At 58.5% G+C, this 18,416-nt stretch overlaps 2 protein-coding genes across 4 annotated transcripts in view; one reads left to right on the top strand and one right to left on the bottom strand.

Moving 5' to 3' along the window:
- Positions 1-18,416, bottom strand: part of MMEL1 (membrane metalloendopeptidase like 1) — a 30,066-nt gene that overhangs the window by 4,986 nt on the left and 6,664 nt on the right. For 2 of the 3 annotated variants that reach the window (XM_047728025.1, XM_047728027.1), the window contains exons 3-14: positions 11,595-11,672; positions 10,861-10,920; positions 9,722-9,883; positions 9,384-9,464; positions 7,981-8,076; positions 7,520-7,638; positions 6,918-6,983; positions 5,418-5,552; positions 5,238-5,327; positions 2,011-2,147; positions 1,543-1,636; positions 174-302 (exon numbers count right to left, since the gene is read on the bottom strand). In XM_047728025.1, coding sequence (XP_047583981.1) covers positions 174-302; positions 1,543-1,636; positions 2,011-2,147; positions 5,238-5,327; positions 5,418-5,552; positions 6,918-6,983; positions 7,520-7,638; positions 7,981-8,076; positions 9,384-9,464; positions 9,722-9,883; positions 10,861-10,920; positions 11,595-11,672 — 1,247 coding nt within the window. The remainder of the gene's footprint in view (positions 1-173; positions 303-1,542; positions 1,637-2,010; positions 2,148-5,237; positions 5,328-5,417; positions 5,553-6,917; positions 6,984-7,519; positions 7,639-7,980; positions 8,077-9,383; positions 9,465-9,721; positions 9,884-10,860; positions 10,921-11,594; positions 11,673-18,416) is intronic. The other variant, XM_047728026.1, reaches the window with a different exon arrangement.
- On the top strand, positions 13,224-14,592 carry LOC125098842 (calpain small subunit 1-like). Its single transcript, XM_047728028.1, has one exon. The coding sequence runs from the start codon at positions 13,290-13,292 to the stop codon at positions 14,043-14,045; it is 756 nt and encodes a 251-aa protein (XP_047583984.1). The 5' UTR covers positions 13,224-13,289; the 3' UTR covers positions 14,046-14,592.

Genomic DNA, 18,416 nt, shown 5'->3' with positions numbered 1-18,416 from the left:
AAGATCCCTGAGCACACACGGGCATCTGGGGGGCCCTTGGGCTGACCACCCCGGGAGCCAGGAGTCACCACGTGGGGCTGGGACACCCCCCCCCGCCACAGTGGGTCAGCGTCCCTGCGGGGAGAAGCACCTGGACCCGGGCCATGGACCATGGACAGGGACGGAGCACCCACCGAGTCCTTGCTGTCTCCGGGGAAGGCCTCCCTGACGTAGAGGGAGCCCACGGCGCTCTCCATGTTGCTGTTGACGTAGCTGACACACTCCCGCCAGCGTACCTCCTCCACCGTCGTGCCGTACAGCGCCTGCGGCGGCCGGTCACAGTCACACTCACTCTCTGCTGCCTTTACCAGCACCTGCTTCCCTGTCCTCAGCCTCGGGGAGCCCAGGAGCCAGTGGGGGCACAGAGGAACTCAGAGCCCCCTCTGAGGGCTAGCCACAGGTGTGGGCAGGACGGAGCCCGCAGTTTTCGGGGGAGGCTCCCGACCCAGGCTCTGGGTTGTGCCTTTATCCTGGGGCGTGGTAGGGCCCGACTCAGCCCCCAGTGCCTCCTCGCCCCTGGTCTTGCCACCCTGGCCTGGCTGTCTGGCCAGATTCTGACCACAAGGACTCTAGCCCCACCCGAAAGCACAGGGTCGTGTTGACGCTGGAGGTCCTGGGGGCCTGATCCAGCTCAGCTGCAAGCCCCCCAGCTCTGCGGCCCCCAGTTTTCCCATGACCAGAGAGGAGATGCTTAGTCAGTCATGTCTCCAACCCAGCATGACAAGCAGGGGTCCAGACTTGCCCCCAACTGCTCTGCCATGTTTTCCTGATGCGCTGGAGGACTTCTGCCCATCCCATTCTCTAGCAAAGAACCAGAGTCCCCCTGACTCCCTTGCCCCCTCCCCCATTTGTACCTCAACTGTCTGCCGTAGGCCCCTCTGTCTGCTGCTGATGTCCTGGTCCAACCTGTCACCCCACCTGGATGATGGCACCTGTCTCCACTCTGATTCCATGCCCCCTCGGATCATTGTCCCAGAAGAGCCACCGAGACCACAGGGCTTCCCAGTGGGTCCCCTGCTCTGCCCTGACTGTACCCTACTCCACCTCTAGAGCAGCCGGAATGACCGTGCCGGCAGGACACCAGCTTGTGGGTGCCACTGTTACCGCCTCGGCAACTTTCAGGGCGTGGGGAACCCCTGCATCGGTCCCGTGATTGCTGGCCCCATCTCTCTCCCTGACCTCATTGTCCTTTCCCTCACGTGGCCCCGCGGTGTTCCCTGCCTTGGGGATCTGCCCCCATCACTCTCTTCTCAAGGTCTCCAGCGTCACCTTCACAGAGAGGCTCTTCTGTCCTGTCCCTTCTCCTGCTGTTCTACTTGCGCTTTTGAAGGAGCGGACTTCTAGTTTGTCGACGGTCCCCAGAGGGCAGGTACCTCGTTAGGCTCTTTCATGGCTCTGACCCCAGGGGGGACGTTGGTGTTTGGCCCACAGCGGGCGCTCCGTACCGTAAACCGAGCGAGCCAGTGGCAGGACAGAGCAGGAGCTGCCTCTGCGGGGTCTCACCTTGCGGTAGTTGGCCCGTGCCTCCTTGAATCGCTGGCTCAGGCTGCTGATGCGGTCCAGCACCAGACGCCAGACCAGGTAGTTCTGCACAGTCCTGAGGGTGGGGGGCAGAGCGTGGGTATGGAACAGGGGCATGCTATGTGCCCAGAGAGATTACTGGTCTTATGGGCTCTTGGTCGACAGGTTCTGAGCCAAGCAGAGAGCTCGCCGCAAGCAGGGTGGTGGGGACAGCCTCGAGGACAAGCCCCAGATCCAGCCTATCTGCTCCCGGGCGCTTGAGACACCTCGAGGAGGGTTCGCATCTCTCTCTAAGGCTCTGTCGGCCACGAACATTGACCCGCTCCTGTCCCTCACTCCCTGAGTAAATGCCCCCGGGAGTCCTCTCCTGTCAGGAGAAGCTGCAGGGGCGGGGCGGGGGGGACAGAGGCGGGGATGCTGAAGCCTCTGGGCCCTTCCCTGGGTCCTCACCTGGCTGAGTAGACGTCGATGATGTCTTCAAGGTTCTGGAGGTAGGGGATGCCGTAGACCACTACTTCTTCATCTGGTAGCAGCTTGATTTTGACAGAGGACAGCACAGATTGAATGAAGAGCGTCCAGTTAAACCCCTGCGGAAGGCGGGCAGAGAAGAGGGAGAGACAGAGAGGTAGACATAGCTCCTGGGCATCCAGAAAATCCAGCTCCCACCAAAGAATATTCAGAGAACAAGAGAGAAGGCACAGATGATCAGAATCAGGGGAAGGGTGGGTGACATTAGCACAGCGCCTACAGACTGTGACAAGAGACTATGCCGATGTATTTAACAACTTCAGTGTGGTGGGAAAATTCCTGAAAAAAGCCCACAACTTAGCAAAATGACCACAGAGTAGCCAATACAGTCTTATATGTAATAAATGGATCTTTAATTTGAAATACTCCCATGTAGACATTTCCATACTCATCCGGCTCTTCCAGGGGATGCTATCTGACGTTTAAAGGAGACATACTGCCAATCCTCCCGGAACTTCCCAGAAGAGAGAGGGGAAGAGAAAACTCTTCTCTGTTGGAATGATGAAGCCAAGAGTAACTTAATACTAGAATAAGGATATCACAAAAAGAAGGTAACTGGCTGTATCACTTATGATCATAGATACAAAAGCCTTAAGGAAAATCTTAGGAATTAGGACTTATCTGTACCTACATGAAATGGAGAATACATCACAGTCAAATTCCATTTAATCGAGCACTTCAAGTTTGGTGTCATATTTGAAAATTGAATCCTGTAACTCACTCTGATGATGACATAAAGCAGGAAAATCCCACCCTAATTTTGATGGATGCAGAAAGGAAGATATTTGTTAAATGTCACATCAATTCAGGATAGAAACTCTTAGTGGACTAGAAGCAGAAGGTAAGTTCACTAATCTGATGAAGGGGATCTGCGTGCGACAGCTGCGACACAGAAACAAACGTGTCCGCGGCCAACAGGAAGACGGCGGACTGGGGCAGGTTCTTCTCTTAGGAAGGAAATAAGATGCGCACCATCACTATCACTGTCAGAACTCGTGAGTGCACTGAGTAAAACCACCGTGTGTACGGTCAGAATCTCTGTATGCCAACGACAAAAAATACGAAGATATGTTACAAAATGAGGCCCTTCATTACAGTATAAAAAAAACCAAACGGCTAAGAGTAAATCTGACGAGAGATGTGTAAGGCATCTTACGAGGACATTCCATACACTGCTGTTGGGGACAGCAACTCTGCACGCAGGGGGAAAGTTTGGCGCGGTCTGCTGAAGATGGACGTACGCGTGTTCTGCGACCTGGCCATCTCATTCCTAGGTGGACACCTGACAGCAGGGCACGCATGTGCACCCCAAAAGACATGCACTAGAATGAGCATGGCCACTTTACTCAGAAGAGCGCAGAATGGGATCTGACCCAGAGGTCTAAAAAGAGTACAGCAGGGGCGTAATTGCGCCTTCCCAGAATGGATCACACAGCAGCCAGGATGAGGGAAACTTGCCTGATGCCCAGTGACATGGGGTATAAGGACGGCGAGGCTCACCTATAAAACGCAGGGCGAGAGAGGCCTTGTGCAAATGAGCCAACTTGCCTGGTTCTGATGTTGGTTCTTGTGGTGGGAGAAGTTTTGATGGTGGCTGCTTCGGGGAAGGGCAGGGGCAGGGCCAAGAGGAGGGGTGTCTGTGGTGGTTCTGATCTGAGTAAGGCCTGTGTGCACATGCTCACGGGAGGCAAGTCTAAACATTATAAGTGCATCGTGCACCAGACGCCCCAAGGCCTGGCTCCCAGAACATCCCCGGGGCTGCTCCCATGCCATCTCCATGGCATGGCACCTGCGGGCCGTTGGAGTTCTCTTTCTTCACTCCCCACATTTAGCACAGTTGCAAACCCTGCGGGGTTCACCTTTGATATGGCTCCAGCAGCCCCCCTCTTGCCGTGTCTGCGAACAGTTGGCCCAGCAGCCCCCATTTCCTGCCCGGGCCATGCCGCAGGCTGGTCCTCAGTGTCAGTCAAGTTGGTGCCCCAGACCCCTCTCCCGCAGCATCAAGGCCAGTGCCCTGGAAGTCTGGCCTGGTGCACCCTGTCACCTCCTGGGCCTCATCTGCCCTCCAGCGGCCTTGCGGCTCCCGCCTCAGGACCTTGGTCTTTGCTGCCCCTTGTTTGGGCTGCATGTCCCAGATGGTCCCTCCTCCAAGACTGCTCAGGTGCCTGTTGTGGCCCCTCCTGGCTGCCGTTGTCCCACCCTCTCCCTGCTTTCTGACACCTGCCAGTCCTGCTCTTTCTCGCTCCCGGCCTGCACGGCAGCGCGGGTGCAAGGTGGGGGGGTTGCTTGCACGGTTCCTGGATGTGGCCGGTGCCAGGGCAGGGCCTGGCCCCCCAAAGTGCCCGCTGGGGGGTGGGCCAGTTATTGGGCTGTCTTGAGGGGGTGGCCACAGCAGGTCCTCACTGGGAGCCCGTGCCAAGGAAGAGGGCAGGATCCGGGGACCATGGAGCCTTCCGGAACACCAAGTGCCATGAGCCCCGGGCAGGAGTCCCCTGAGTTTTCCTGTTCTGTTCTGTGGCTCTAAACACGGCATTTTCTGATCAGGAGTTAGGCGCTTTGGTTTCTATCCCTGCCCCCACCCCGTCGTCTCTTCCCTCTGACTTTGGCTCCATCCCTGCTCAGGCCCTCTGCCCTCTGACTTCGGCTCTGTCCTCACCCACCCTCTCCACCCTTTGACTTGGCCTCCACCATAAGGTCGGCGATGGCTAGCATCGCACTTCTGCCCCTCCTGAGGGGGGCTGCTGGACAAGCTGGGGGCTCAGGGTGGCCAGCCAGCAGAGTCTGGGGTTGGGTGGGGTGTTCCCCTCGCTCTGGCTCTTCCCAGCTCCCAGCCTGGCCAGCAGGGAGGGAGGGCTTGAGGGTGTGGTGGTGTGGGGCAGCCTTCAGTCTGGGGTGGGCGGGTCGGTGGGGCACCGAGACCTCTGGGTGGGTGTCTCCCTGGCTCGGGTTAATCAGCAATGCTCCCAGGCTCGTTTCCTGCTCAGAAAAGTGGAGTCATTGCTGCAGTCGTCTCATAGATGGGGGCCCTGTGGCCCTGGACAGCCCAGCTGCCACCTGCTGTCCCAGTGTGAGCACGCCCCTGGCGTGTGTGCCAGCGGGATCCTTCTGAGGCTTAGCGGATGGGGGGCCGTGGGGGGACGGGAACGTACCTTCAGGCCAAACTTGTTCTGGAGGTCCTCCAGGCTCATCCGGTGGTACAGGGTGGTGACGTCATGCCTCTCCTCCTGGGGGGCTGTGGCCTGCACGGTGGGGGGGGCAGGCGGTCATGCTGGGGCGGGGCAGCTGGGCCCACCCACCCCCCCCAGCCCCATGCCGGGCCGCGGCCTCACGTTCGCCAGCCGCGTCTCCAGCTCCAGCACCTGCGCCATGTCCTCGCGCACCAGGTAGCTGTTCTCCGGGAGGTTCATGTCTGCCCGCAGCATCGAGGCCACCGACACCATGAACTGCAGGTAGGCCTCCCGCACCTGCGCCAAAGGACCGGAACGGAGCCCGGCGGCCTCGCCGCCTTGGCCCCCGAGGGGCTCTCTGTGGGGTGGGGGTGGGCGTATGACAGGAAGCAGGCCCCCGGGAGGCTCGAGGGGCCAAGCTCAGCTGGCAGTGACAGCAGGGCCCGTGAGCCCCGGGATGAGGGTCTCCGGACTGTCTGCCCCCCGCAAGCCCCAGCCCCTGCCCCGTCCCCCAGGCCGGGCCTCTGCTGCTGCTCACGCTCCCAGAATTGGCTGAGCGGGAGCTGGAGGCCCGTGGGAGCGGACCTTCTCCCTGCACCTGCACAGTCGCCGGCACACGGAGCCCACGCCCTGCCTACTCGGAGCGCCCTCCAGCTCCACCCCTGTCCACCCCTGCCAGCCCGACAACCTCGGGCCCCTGGGCTCCCGCAGGACCAGGGACCTATTCTGTCTGGCTTCGTGGCTGTGTGTAAAGTGCTGGGCACACAACAGGTGCTTAATGAAGGCCTGGGGCTGGCCCAGGGCTGTTGACTGGGCTTCCCTCTCTAGGCTCAGCCCTAGGGTCACAAAGTGGGTACTGAGGATGGACGCCCCTCCTGGACCTGCTTTCTTGGGACCCCATCCTGGGAGGGGCTTCCCTGATCCCACAGAGGAGCCACGGGGCACGTCCTCTGGCAGAAGGCCAGTGTAGCTGCCTTGTCCAGTCCGTGCTGCCCGGCACGAGGCCGTCTGGATGCCCTGCCCCTGCTCCAGCCGCCTGGTCTGGTTCTCTCAGCGCCACTGCCCCACCCCAGGGCTCTTCTCTCAGCCACGCTCAGCCTTTCTCCTGGCTGGGCCCATCCTTCCCAGCCTAGCTCATAGGACCCTCCACCAGGAAGCGCACTGTACCGCTTCCCCACCGTGGGTCATTTTGCAACTTCTGCCTGTCACAGGCTGCTGCCTGGCTCTTCCTTCTACCCTCTTTGGCTCTTCGTCTCCCTCCTCCCCTGACTCAGGAGCTGAGCGCCTAAGGGGCAGGCCTGGGCTGGGGTAGCTGGTGTTCAGATCTCAGTGGGCTCTCGCAGCAGATCCGCAGTGCGGCCGCAGCCCTGCACTGTGCGACAGGCACGCGGGGTGTGACCCGCGGGGTTATGGGCCAAGCTGAGCTTGTCCCCACATATGGCAGGGCATGCCTGGGGACTGTCCCTTTGATGACGCCATAGGTAGAGCTTAGCTTGTGCACAGGCCTCAGAGCCCCCTGCAGGCGCTCACAGGGGATGTGGGTGGCGAGGGTCAAGGGGTCACGAGGGGAAGCCCAAACACGGTGGGCTCTGAAGTGATGGGTGGGAGGGCAGAGGGACCTGCAGGAAAGAGCCGGGGGAGCCGGGAGTCAGCCTGACTCACCTTCCGGTTGCTGCCCTCGTTGAAATAGTACTCTCGGGACGGCATGCCCAAGGTGGGCTGGTCTATCTGGAGGCACAGAGGGGGTGAAGCTGGGCGAGGAGCTGGGGTCCCTCCACAGCCTGGCTGAGGAGGACAGCAGCTCCCTCCGCTCCCCCTGAACTGGGCCCGGTGGAAACACGGGGTCCTCCAGGACGGGGTCATGCTGGTGTGTGTGTGGGCCCTGAGGTCCCAGCCCTGCCCTTCGGGGGATGGGTGGAGGGCGGCGGGGGCTGGACGGCAAGGTGGGCCCAGAGGTGGCCCCATGACACCCTTGCCCTCCTGGAGCACTGTGGCCCAGCTGTGGCCCATGGGGGCTTTCTGAGTTCAGCCTTCCAGCCCCGGTGCCAGAGCCCCAGACAGATGGCCCCAAGAAATGGCTTGGCACACAGGCCAGCTTCCCTGACCAGGGCCCGAGCAGGACACGGACAGGAGCAGGGCTCGGGAATACCCCTGGAGCTCACCCGCTCCCCAGAGCCAGCCCCGGCAGGCTCCCCACGGCCCTGAGCATGCCCCAGACAGGCACGAGGGCCCCAGCCTTCCCCGGCCCCCCGCACGGATCATACGTAGATGATGTGCCGGCTGGAGTTCTGGTCGTCGTTCCAGATGAAGAGGTCGATGAGGACGCGTCTGTTGAACTGCGCGTTCATCAGCGCCAGCTGCTGCTCCAGCTCCCACCTGGGGCCTGGGGGGTCAGCACCTCGGGCTGGATCCTGGCTGGGCTCCTGGGGTCCCAGCCAGGCCCTTGTTGGACTCCGGGTCCCGGATCCCGTCGGGACCAGCCTCCTAAGCTCCTGCCTGGCTTGTGGTGGCAAGGACGCTGTGGCACCGGGGGGCGGAGGAACTCAAGGGACCTGCTTCCCTCAACGGGGCCCAGAGAATAGCTGGGCCCCTGTGCAGGGAGGGGAGGGCTCCTGAGGGGTTGGGCAGGGGGGGCACGACTGGCCCGGGGCACGCTGGCCTGCAGGAGCCTGGAGGGGCTCAGCTATGAGCAGCCCCGGGCGTAGTCGCCCGGCCCTGGCCTTACCTGTGCTCTCGTTCCACCTCTCCATGGTCACCGGCCAGCCGCCCATCAGGTCCAGGATGTTCAGCAAGGGCTGTGAGTCTCGTTTCTCTATGATGCCTGAGAGGCGAGGAGGGGTCACTCACCCAAACGCGCAGCGGGGGTGTGCCTTCTCATGGGCCCGCGGGGACACCGCCTCCCTGGCACTGCGCCTGGTCCCCGTCAGATGGTGCAGCGTCGGACACAGAGGGCCCTGATGGACACAGCTGCGACTGGCGCCCGGGGCTCGGTGAGAGCAGGCGGGCAGGCAGGCAGGATGAGGGTCGTGGGTGGACGAGCCAGCCTGGGGGAGGCCCTGTGGCCCGGGAGTGCCCCCAGAGGTGCCCCATGGGCAGTCCTGGGCACTGTGGCCTGGGTGGGGGCCCCTGGGGAGTCCCAGCAGCACGGCCCATGGAACACAGGCTGTGAACAAGTTCTCCGGGGCAGCGAGGGTTTGGCTGGGAGCTTGGGAACTTCCGTCACACAGGAGATGGAGGTGGGGACGCTCGCAGGGGCCTCGGGGCAGGTCAGGTGATGTCTCCTCTCCCTGACCCGCCTTCAGCAGCAGTCCTGTAGGCCAGCTTAGCCAGAGGCCCCCACCCCAACTTCCCATTCTAGTAATTTTCTGTCCACAGACCCCTCCCTGCCCCTGGACTAGAAATCCCCACACTGTTTCCCCAGGGAAAATCCCACCGTGGTGGGCCCTGCGCCCATCTGGACGGCCCCAAATAAAGTCCGCCTCACCATCCTTCACAAGTATCGTGCTAATTCTTTACCAGTGAGCGTGTGCACGCATGCAACCATGTGAATGAATGCACACGTGCACACACACCCACATGCACACACACCCACGTGAATGAATGCACACACACGTCCACATGCACACACATGCAGACACATCCATGTGCGCGCGCACACGCACACACATCCATGTGAACGAATGCACATGTGCACACACAACCACACGCACACACACCCACGTGAATGAATGCACACGCACACACATGTCCACATGCACACACACTCATGCACAAGTTCACAAGCACACACACACACGCAGACACATCCATGCGCATGCACCCCCGTGCGCGCACACACACATCCGTGTGCACGTGTGTGCACCTTCCCCGGGGCTTCTAGGTGGGCCCCTCACTGTTTTCCCCCTGCCTGGGTGGTGTGGCCCTAGGCTGGGGTCAGGGTGTAGACAGGGTCACAGGCAGTTGGTAGCAAGGCTGTGTCCTCAGGGGAGCTTGGACCCAGTGGTCGATGGGGGGCACAGCCCCTCTGGCATGACTCCTGAGTGGTGTGCCCCCCTTCATGCTGTGCTACAGGGGTTGTGGGTCCCGGAGCACCTCCCCTACCCTGCAACCCCTCTGTCCCCCACTCACTCTCGTTCATGCAGGAGCGGTACAGCATCTTGGCCTTCTGCACAGCTGGCCTGTCCTTGCTGGTGGAATTCTCCAGCACTCCTGTGGGCAGAGGAGGAAGATGGTGGAGGCGGCTGCAGGGAGAGCCAGGTCAAAGGTCGCAGTGCCCCCTCCCCCCATTCAGTGACAGGTGGTCCATCTGTCCCTGCAGGCCTTTATCCAGGGGGATTTCTTCTCCCTGTGCCCGCAGGACCAAGGCAGGCCCAGCAGCTGGTCCCACTGGCCCCATGGCCACCCTAGAGTGGGGCAGATGCCCAGCCTCACCCCAGCTCCAGGCCCAAGGTTGCAGCTGCTCTCACCTTTGAGGATGACCTCCAGCTCGTCTCGAAGGATGTCAAAGACGCTGTATCGGGAATTGGTCTCGGGGATCACGTGGCGCCGCAGCCAGCCTCCGCACGCGTACTGGTAGAAGTCGTCACAGGGCTCCCTGGACGGGTCCATGTTCTGGAGGATCCTGGCAGCTACTCGTGGAGACGGTGGGGAGGGAGGGGGCACCTGGTTACAGGTGGCTGGTGGACTGTTGGGTAATTGATCCTGGCTGTGTGCCCCCGGGAGTGTCCGTCGCCCTCTCTGAGCCTCCGTGAGTTCGGAAGCAGGAATTCAAGTTCTAGGCGACGACTTATTAATCACATGACTTGGGACCCTGGGACTTTTCTGCTCCTCATGTCCACATTTGCAAACCTGGGACACCCGCAGTCTGGGCGCCCAGGAGGTGCTCTGCTGGGGGCCCTGGTCCTGGAGCCCCCTCACTCACCGGTGTGTCTGTGGGGGCGGGGGCTCTTACCCACCACTCGGGGTTGTCTGCGGTTAGAGGAGACGGCTTGGCCTCTAGCAGCCCGAGTGTGTGGGGTAGGTGGGGTCTGGGGCTCCCGGTGGCAGGCTCTCAGCGGAGGCGGCCAGACTGGATTCCCCCCACGGCTCCCCGAATCTGGGACTGTCCCTTGCGTTCTGTCCCTTCTGGAGCCTGGCAGGAAGCACCAGCTTGAGTGCCTGTCCACGCCCCCAACGTGGTCAGAAAAATCTCATTTCTGAGTTTTCATTGCTGTTTCCTCTGGCCATTTTCACTCTTTTCAGTCTGCAAATAGCAGCGTATGGACTCCAATTTGACAACAAATTTGTGGGAGGAAACTCGTATGTTCATGTGACCTTTCTTTCTGTAACCACAAGAAGACCCAGCCCAGCACGACCTCCCACCCCATCACGGGGGCCTCGGAGGGGTCAGGCGGCTTCTGGGGGTGCGGGGATGGGAAGTGGGAGTACCCCTCTTTTCCTAGCCCACTGCAGGGGCCCCACCGGCAAGCAGGACCAGGGTCCGCCTGCCAGCCCCCGTGCCACATCTGGAGGTGGCTCTGCTGGGCCTTTGGGGGGCCTGTGCCAGCATCATGGGAAGCCCCCGACCCCGGGCAAAGCTGTGGAAGGTGGGAGGAAGGGTGCTCACCTGCTGTCACACAACCGGGGCTGGTGCAGATTTCGCTCATCTCCTTGGGCCGCTGGATGGCTGTGGGCAGGACGCGTGGTGAGCAAGAGGGGAGGCAGAGCAGGACGGGGCGAGGCGGGGTCAGTCTGCTGGGGCGGGCAGGGCCAGGCTTCAGACCACCCCTACCCCCCAGGGTCAGTCCAACCTACGACCTGAGTCCTCCCAGGTGGCCCAGGACGGGGCCTAGAGTGAGGTGAGCCTCATGCCGGTGTCAGTCCTGCTGGGAACTGGGAGCCTCTTGACACCTTCTGCCTCCACTGACCCCAAAGCTTCTCTGGATCCCCAGGACTGCAGCTGGCCCTTCTGCCCTCCTGTCTCTCTGCCAGCCATCTCTCACCCGTCACCTCCTCCAGGCACCCTGCCCGTGCAGCTCATCTCTGCACATTGTGGTCCCCTGACACCCCCTATGTGGGGCTAGCTGTTTGTATAAAGGGGCACCTGTGCAGTCTCAGGGATGACACCCCAAGCCTGGGGGTAACTCATGCTGGTTTCCTGGAGCCCAGGGAACACCTTGCATCCAGCTCATGGTTGTGCCCCTGTCTTGTCCCATCTTTCTATGGGACTCTGGAGGCCCTGGGACTCTAACTCCCACTCCCCAGCTGCACACCTTGGACTGCGGAGCGGCCCAGCCCACAGGAGGCCCAGTTTCCAGCCCACCTGCTGGGGCCGTGTTTTGATAGGGAAGGCAAAGCTACCTCGGGGTTTTCGTTTTACAATGGTCTTCTCTTCCTTTGAGAAGCAAAGCCGGCTAGGAAAGAGTGTCAGCTGCTTCCCTAGGGAAAAACACAGCACTCAGCTCTGGCCTCCAGCCCCACCACGGGGTACCTTGGGGCTTGCTGGGGGCGGGCCTGGCATCTTGCTGCGGGGCTGGGGTCCAGGTGCTCTGATTGCTGCCTGCCTCCTTGTAGCCTGGCCTGGTCACCAGGGTCACCCAGCAGAACACATGTGGGGGAGGGGGCCCTGCTGGCTTGCCCACCCCATTGCTCTCCAGAGCCAACCCACCCAGCCCGCCCCACCCTTATCTGCCAGGGGCCAGAGGGTTCCTGAGGCAGGACCTCCTTCCCCTCTGACTTCCTCTTCTATCTCGGGGCCACGGGCCACACCGTGCAAGGTGGACAGTCTTGGAGTCCTATCGAGGCAGGAACAACAGGCTCATTTCCGGGGAAAGGAGGTCACTTTCACTTTCTGACCCATTGGCCACCTTCCCTCCATCCCTCCCCTGCACAGGATCGGGGCATTGCCTGGTCAGCATCAGGATCTTCTGAGTGGTTGTCAATTCTACCTGGAGTGGGGGTGGGGAAGGGGTGACGGGGAGGGACGGGGAGAAGCAGGTCTGGGGAGAGGGCATGCCTGGCCTAGCCACCTACAGACCTGGCTTGTGGATGATTTCCTCCACTAGGGAGGCACACGGAGACCTGGTGGGAAGGAAGGAACAGGGCCTCACGCAGGTCAGAGACTGCAGAGGGTGCAGGGAGCTGCCTAAATGTTGGGGACACTCGCCGGGGTCCTGGCCTTCGGAAGGAATGCTTATGAAACATGGGGTCTGAGCGGGGTGGGCATTTCTCCCCTGCCCGTTGTTACTGCTCTTTCCACGCACCATCGTTCATCCGTCAGTCCCACATTTGTCGATTACCAACCCCAGTGCCAGGCACTGAAGATACAGAGTCCGACCCGGGTCCTGCCTCAGGGAGCCCAGCCCCGCGGACACAGGAGAACAGTGCTGATCGCAACCGGAAATGAAGTGGTCAGTCGGTGCCAAGGCATGGCTGTCCCACAGGTGTTTGTCAGGCTCGTTAACCCAGAGCCCTGGGACAAGAACTAGACCTTGGACCCCAAAGGGCCACCCCCTCAGGGACAGTGGACAGGAAGGACAGTGAACAGGAAGGACAGGACGTCTGAGCTCTGGCCACAGACATGATGAGGAGGAGAAGGGATTTTTGCTTCTGATCAGGATAAGGACAGTTGGAGGAGACTGTGGCTCCCTCCTCAGGGAGGGGAACAAGCTGCGGATGCGAAAAAGGGAGGTTTGCCGACCTGCCGGAGCGCGGTGCGCAGGAAACCCACAGAGCCAAATTCCAGACAGGGAGGTGCGCTCCCCAGAGACAGTGGCCTGTGGCAGCCTTCCCCTGGGCAAGGAGCCTGTGAGGGCAGAGGCTGTGAGCTGGCACCGGGGGTGGGGCTCCACGCGGCATCCCCACCTGCCAGGTCCTCCTCACAGGACCTTCCTTGAGGGCACAGGTGGGGCAGGAAAGCCGAGAGATATCTCCCCACAAGAGGAAGCAAGCAAATGTGACCCATCATCAGAAAAGCCCTAGATAGACGCGGGCAGAGGCCGGGGAGCAGGACGGACGGACCGACCAACCGGAGGATCGGAATCTTAATTTGCAGCCATGTTCCTGGTTAACTCATTCTTGAAGGGAGGCGGTGAAGGAGGAGGCGGGGGCCTGGGGAATGTGATCGAAGGCCTGATCAGCGGAGCAGGAGGAGGAGGCGGTGGCGGTGGCGGAACTGCCATGCGCATTCTGGGCGGGGTCATTAGTGCCATCAGTGAGGCAGCTGCACAGTACAACCCAGAGCCTCCGCCTCCATGCACCCATTACTCCAACATTGAGGCCAATGAGAGCGAGGAGGTCCGGCAGTTCCGGAGGCTCTTTGCCCAGCTTGCTGGAGATGACATGGAAGTCAGCGCCACAGAACTCATGAACATTCTCAATAAGGTCGTAACCCGACACCCTGATCTGAAAGCTGATGGCTTTGGCATTGACACGTGTCGCAGCATGGTGGCCGTGATGGATAGAGACACCACCGGCAAGTTGGGCTTCCAAGAATTCAAGTACTTATGGAACAACATTAAAAAGTGGCAGGCCATCTACAAACAGTTTGACATTGAACGTTCAGGTACCATCTGCAGCAGTGAACTCCCAGGGGCCTTTGAGGCAGCAGTGTTCCACCTGAATGAACATCTCTACAACATGATCATCCGACGCTACTCGGATGAAGGAGGGAACATGGATTTTGACAACTTCATCAGCTGCCTGGTCAGGCTGGACGCCATGTTCCGGGCCTTCAAATCTCTTGACAAGGATGGCACTGGACAAATTCAGGTGAACATCCAGGAGTGGCTGCAGCTGACAATGTATTCCTGAACGGGAACCCCAGACTTGCCCCCTCATCGCCTTGCTATGGGAGTCACCTCGGATTCCTCCGTCTCTCCCAGGGCTGAGCCAGGCTGCAGTCTCGTCTTCATGGATCCTGCTGACCCGCAGGTCTTTTGGTTCCCCCAGCCCTTGGCACTTGGCTTCTCAGTCAATGGCCAGGACCCAACATGCCCCAACGTGCCATGCCCCGAGTTACCCATGGCTCTGAGACTATCACACCCTGTCCCGAGGGTCACCCCATCCCTGACATACCCATCCCACACCCACTCCATAACCCCTCTCATGCACCTGTGCTAAACCCAACCCTTACGTTGCTTCCACACCCTAGGGGCCATTCTCTTGGTTCCGGGAGGGTCACTCTACACACTCTGGCACACCTGCTCAGAGTCACCACCCTGGCAGCCAAACACTAGGCCGGAACAGGCCCGGGCGCCCCCGTGCCTTTATTTGTACTCTGCTCTCAGCCTTCCAGGCCCAGGAGGAAATAAAAGCATCCTGATTGCTGCTCTCTCTGAAAAAAAAAAAAAAAAAAGAAAAAAAAGAAAAGCCCTAGATAGTCTGAAGACGTGGACTCCGGTGACCAGATGTCAGATAGCAGACAAAACGTTCAGTGCTTATGACAGTTCAGTAAAGGGTCTGGTACAGAAGACGGGAAGCGGATCTGCCCAGATAAATGGAAGAATTAGTTTTATAGGCTTCACAACACACCGAACAAGAAAGAATCCGTGTCACCGTGGGTGATCCAGACCACGGCACAAAGGAAAAAGACAAAACAGAGGAAAACATCCCCAAATCCCCAAACAATGCAGCCCTCCCCCGCCAAAAGTCAGTGTGGAAGCTTCTTACAGAACCAAACAGTCCTGCAATTCCGCTCCTAAGTGTTTCCCCAACTGGTTCAAAAACTTACGTCCATATTGAAACCTGAGTGTGAATTTTATAGAATTTTTGTTTGCAATCCCAAAAAACTAGAAGACACCATGATGTCCTTCAATGGAGGAGTGAATGAGTAAACTGCATTACATCCGCACGATGGCATTGTTATTGAGCAATCACAAGAGAGAAACCATCAAGCCACAAAACAATGAACGGATAGATCCTATGTGTGTACTATTAAGTGCAGAGGCCACCCCAAAATGCTGCATAGTGTGATTCCAAGTAGACGACATTCTGAAAGAGCAAAATTACGGAGGCGATAAACAATGATCGCCAGGCATTTGGCAGGGGTGAGGGGTAGGGGTGGTGGACAGAGAACGGGGAGCATGAGGGGTATTCCCGGGCAGTGCGCTGTTTTGTGGGGCCACAGGGAGTGGGATAAGGTGTCTGGAGTATCTGCAAAAGCCCACACAACTGCAGCGCAGAGAGAGAAGCTTAATGTACACAAGTGTGAAAATCACTGAGGTGGTCTCGGGTCCCAGGACGGAACGGAACACAAGAACCAAAGTGCATCCCACGTGTATGCAGTAACTCAGCAGAAAGGGGTGAGGATAGGGTACTGACCCAAGTCACCTTGGCCCTGAATGGCACATAAGACCCAAGGCAGGGGAGCTGTCCAGCCACGCTGTACGGTCGTTGGTGGACTTGGTCCCTTGGGAATGCCAGGCATGAGCACTAGGATTGAGGGAGTGTGAAGTGGCAGGCAGATGGCCAGACTCCTCACCACTGCAGCGGGAGGTTGGACCAGTCAGGGCGGGAGGCTGGGATGATGCCCGTGACAATGGGTTAGAAGCCCCTGTGTAGACTGATGTAGACACAGAGGGTTGCACAGAGAAGCGCTACAGATGATGTGTGTACACGTGGGTTAGCGTGCGTGTGCACACACACACGTCCTCCCACTGTCAGCTGAGAGTGGCTGCCCGCAGTGACCCGGTAGTGATGATCACACCTAGTAACCCGAGTGTGGCTTCTAACACTGTTACCCTATAAAAGGAACCAGGGATCCTTGGAGAAACGGTGGGCAGAAAGCATACAAGACGAGCCTGGAACATCTCAATGGCTAGAAACCAAGGAAGTGCTCCCCTCCCCTCCGAAATCCCCAAGCCACTGTGATGGGGGTGGGTCAGAACCCCCAGTGGCCAAAGCTGCAACCATCTGCACGACAAAATACACTAGTATTGGATTATAATCCACAGCATAAAATACACGTCCATGAGTCCATGCCGACACAAATAAATCATTGAATAAATAAAGAAGTGGGGGAAATTGATAGATTTCCCCATACAGAAGAATTCCAAAGAGTGTCCGTAGGTGCCCTGCGTCTAGGGGCGTGGTTCTAACTCCCCACCCCTTGGGAGCCAGCTGCCCCCGCTGGCTTCCTTTCCGAGGAGACAGAATGGAAAGGGGGGAAGTGGAGAAACCGAATGAAGGCTTTGTGGTCAGCAACAGTGATCAGTCACCGGAAGTGTGGCCGCCTGACTTCCTGGCTTCCTCCCCAAAATGCCTGACTTCCGGGCTTCCTCCCCAAAACACATCACCCCAGTCTAATCATGGAGAGAACCATCAGGCAATTCCCGAGGGACATTCCACAAAATACAAGGCCAGGACCCCTCAAAACTATCAAGATCATGAATAAGGGAAGTCTGAGAAACCATCATGGCCAAGAGTAGCCTAAGGAGACTTAATGAATGATGTCATGTGCCGTCCCGCAGGATCCTGGGACAGGATGGTGTGAGGGATGAACAGAGGAAATCAGAACAAAATGTAGCCTTAATTAATTGTCAGATAGTGATGGTAGTTCATTACTTGCAACAATGTATCTCAGTGAGCAGAGCACATGTTAACAGGGGATGCTGGAGTGGTCATACCGCACTGTGCCATCTTTGTAATATTGCCTGAGCCTGAAGCTATTCTAAGAAGCTTTTAAATTACTTTTAAAACCACTGGAACACAGAATATAGGACCTGTGGGACATTATTATTATTATTATTAGGGAGGAAGGGGCAGAGCTAGAGGGAGAGAGAACGTTAAGCAGGATCTACGCCCAGTACAGACACAGCCTGACACAGGGCTCCCTCTCACGATCCCGAGATTGTGACCTGAGCTGAGATCAAGGGTCGGATGCCTAACTGACTGAGCCACCCAGACACCCCAATTATTAACTGGGATGCAAAACAGCAAGGCCCTTCTGACACAAAGGCCGAATAGAAATGAAGCTTCCTATGGTGCTAACATGGGATCAGTGGGAAAGACGGCAGAGGAAGCCCCAAGAAGGATGTCCTCCTACTTTGTAAGTCCAGATGGGAGCAGCTGTCCTTAATGCCCACTGACACAGAATCCACTCTTCGTTCTCTCTGTTCCCATAACTTCTGTAATACGTGAATTATTTTCACATAGACTCTCTATGTTAAAAAAAATCTTTTGAAAAAAATTTTTTTGACATTTTTTCTGCAAGTTTTGCTCTTCTGGCCTTGACATGAATAATTTATGTTCCCTCTGTCTCTTCTTCATGTCTCTCAAAAAAGAAGGCGGCAGAAATCTCCGACAGGTGGAAAAGAGCCTCCTCCCTGGGGAAGGTGGGCTGGTTGTCATGTGGCTGTGGGTGCGACAGCACAGCACTGTGTGGCCAAGGAAACCTCAGGGTGAGACACTTAGCTCCAGCAGGCGCAGGCTGGGGGCCTCCCCAGGTGCTCGATGGAAACAAACACACAAGTTCTCTCGAGGGAAGTTTGCTGGCCCGAGAGACAGGGTCCCCACAGAGGCAGCCAGGGCGAGCATGGATTCACGCTGACGCCAAGACAAGCTCCCACAAGAGCAAAACAGACACGGAACCGTGATCCCCAAGGATTTTATATTTGGGGACTCTGATCCGAAGGTATGGGGCATGATGGCCCCAAATCCAGACCCCGCTCTGCCCCATGCCTTTGCCAGAGGACATCTTCTCCCTCTCTTGCCCGTGGGTTGGCCGCACGGCTTGCTTTGGCCACAGAATGAGGTGGCAGTGGTGCTCCTGGACACTATTCCAGTTCTGGGTCTAGACCCCAGGAGGCCTGCGTGCTTCCCGCTGTCCTCTCAGACTTCTGCCAGCAGAGGCACCTGCCCAGGCCTGCTTGCTGGTGCTTGGGGCAGGGGTGTGGGGTGGGTGTCAGTTCATGTGGAACAGAGTCGCCCAACCCGGCGCAGCTGACTGCCGCCCCCCCGGGTGTGCAGGGCTGTCCCCACAGACGAGGGCTGTTCTCATTCCTGGGTGCTGGGTGCTTGTGCGGCAGCAATACCTCCCTGACGCAGAAAATATTCCAAGTATATTGAAGAAGTAAAAGAAAACATTGAAAACAAGGTTGTGAAACATTAAAAAGAATAAGTTTGTGAAAGAATAAATTATAAATTCTAGAAACACAGAAGAATGTAGTAGCTGAGGTTAAATTT

Source organism: Lutra lutra, chromosome 4 (genome assembly GCF_902655055.1).
Source record: "Lutra lutra chromosome 4, mLutLut1.2, whole genome shotgun sequence".
Classification (NCBI taxonomy): domain Eukaryota; kingdom Metazoa; phylum Chordata; class Mammalia; order Carnivora; family Mustelidae; genus Lutra; species Lutra lutra.
The sequence above is the reverse complement of the archived record's forward strand: the minus strand, read 5'-3'. Positions and strand labels throughout refer to the sequence as shown.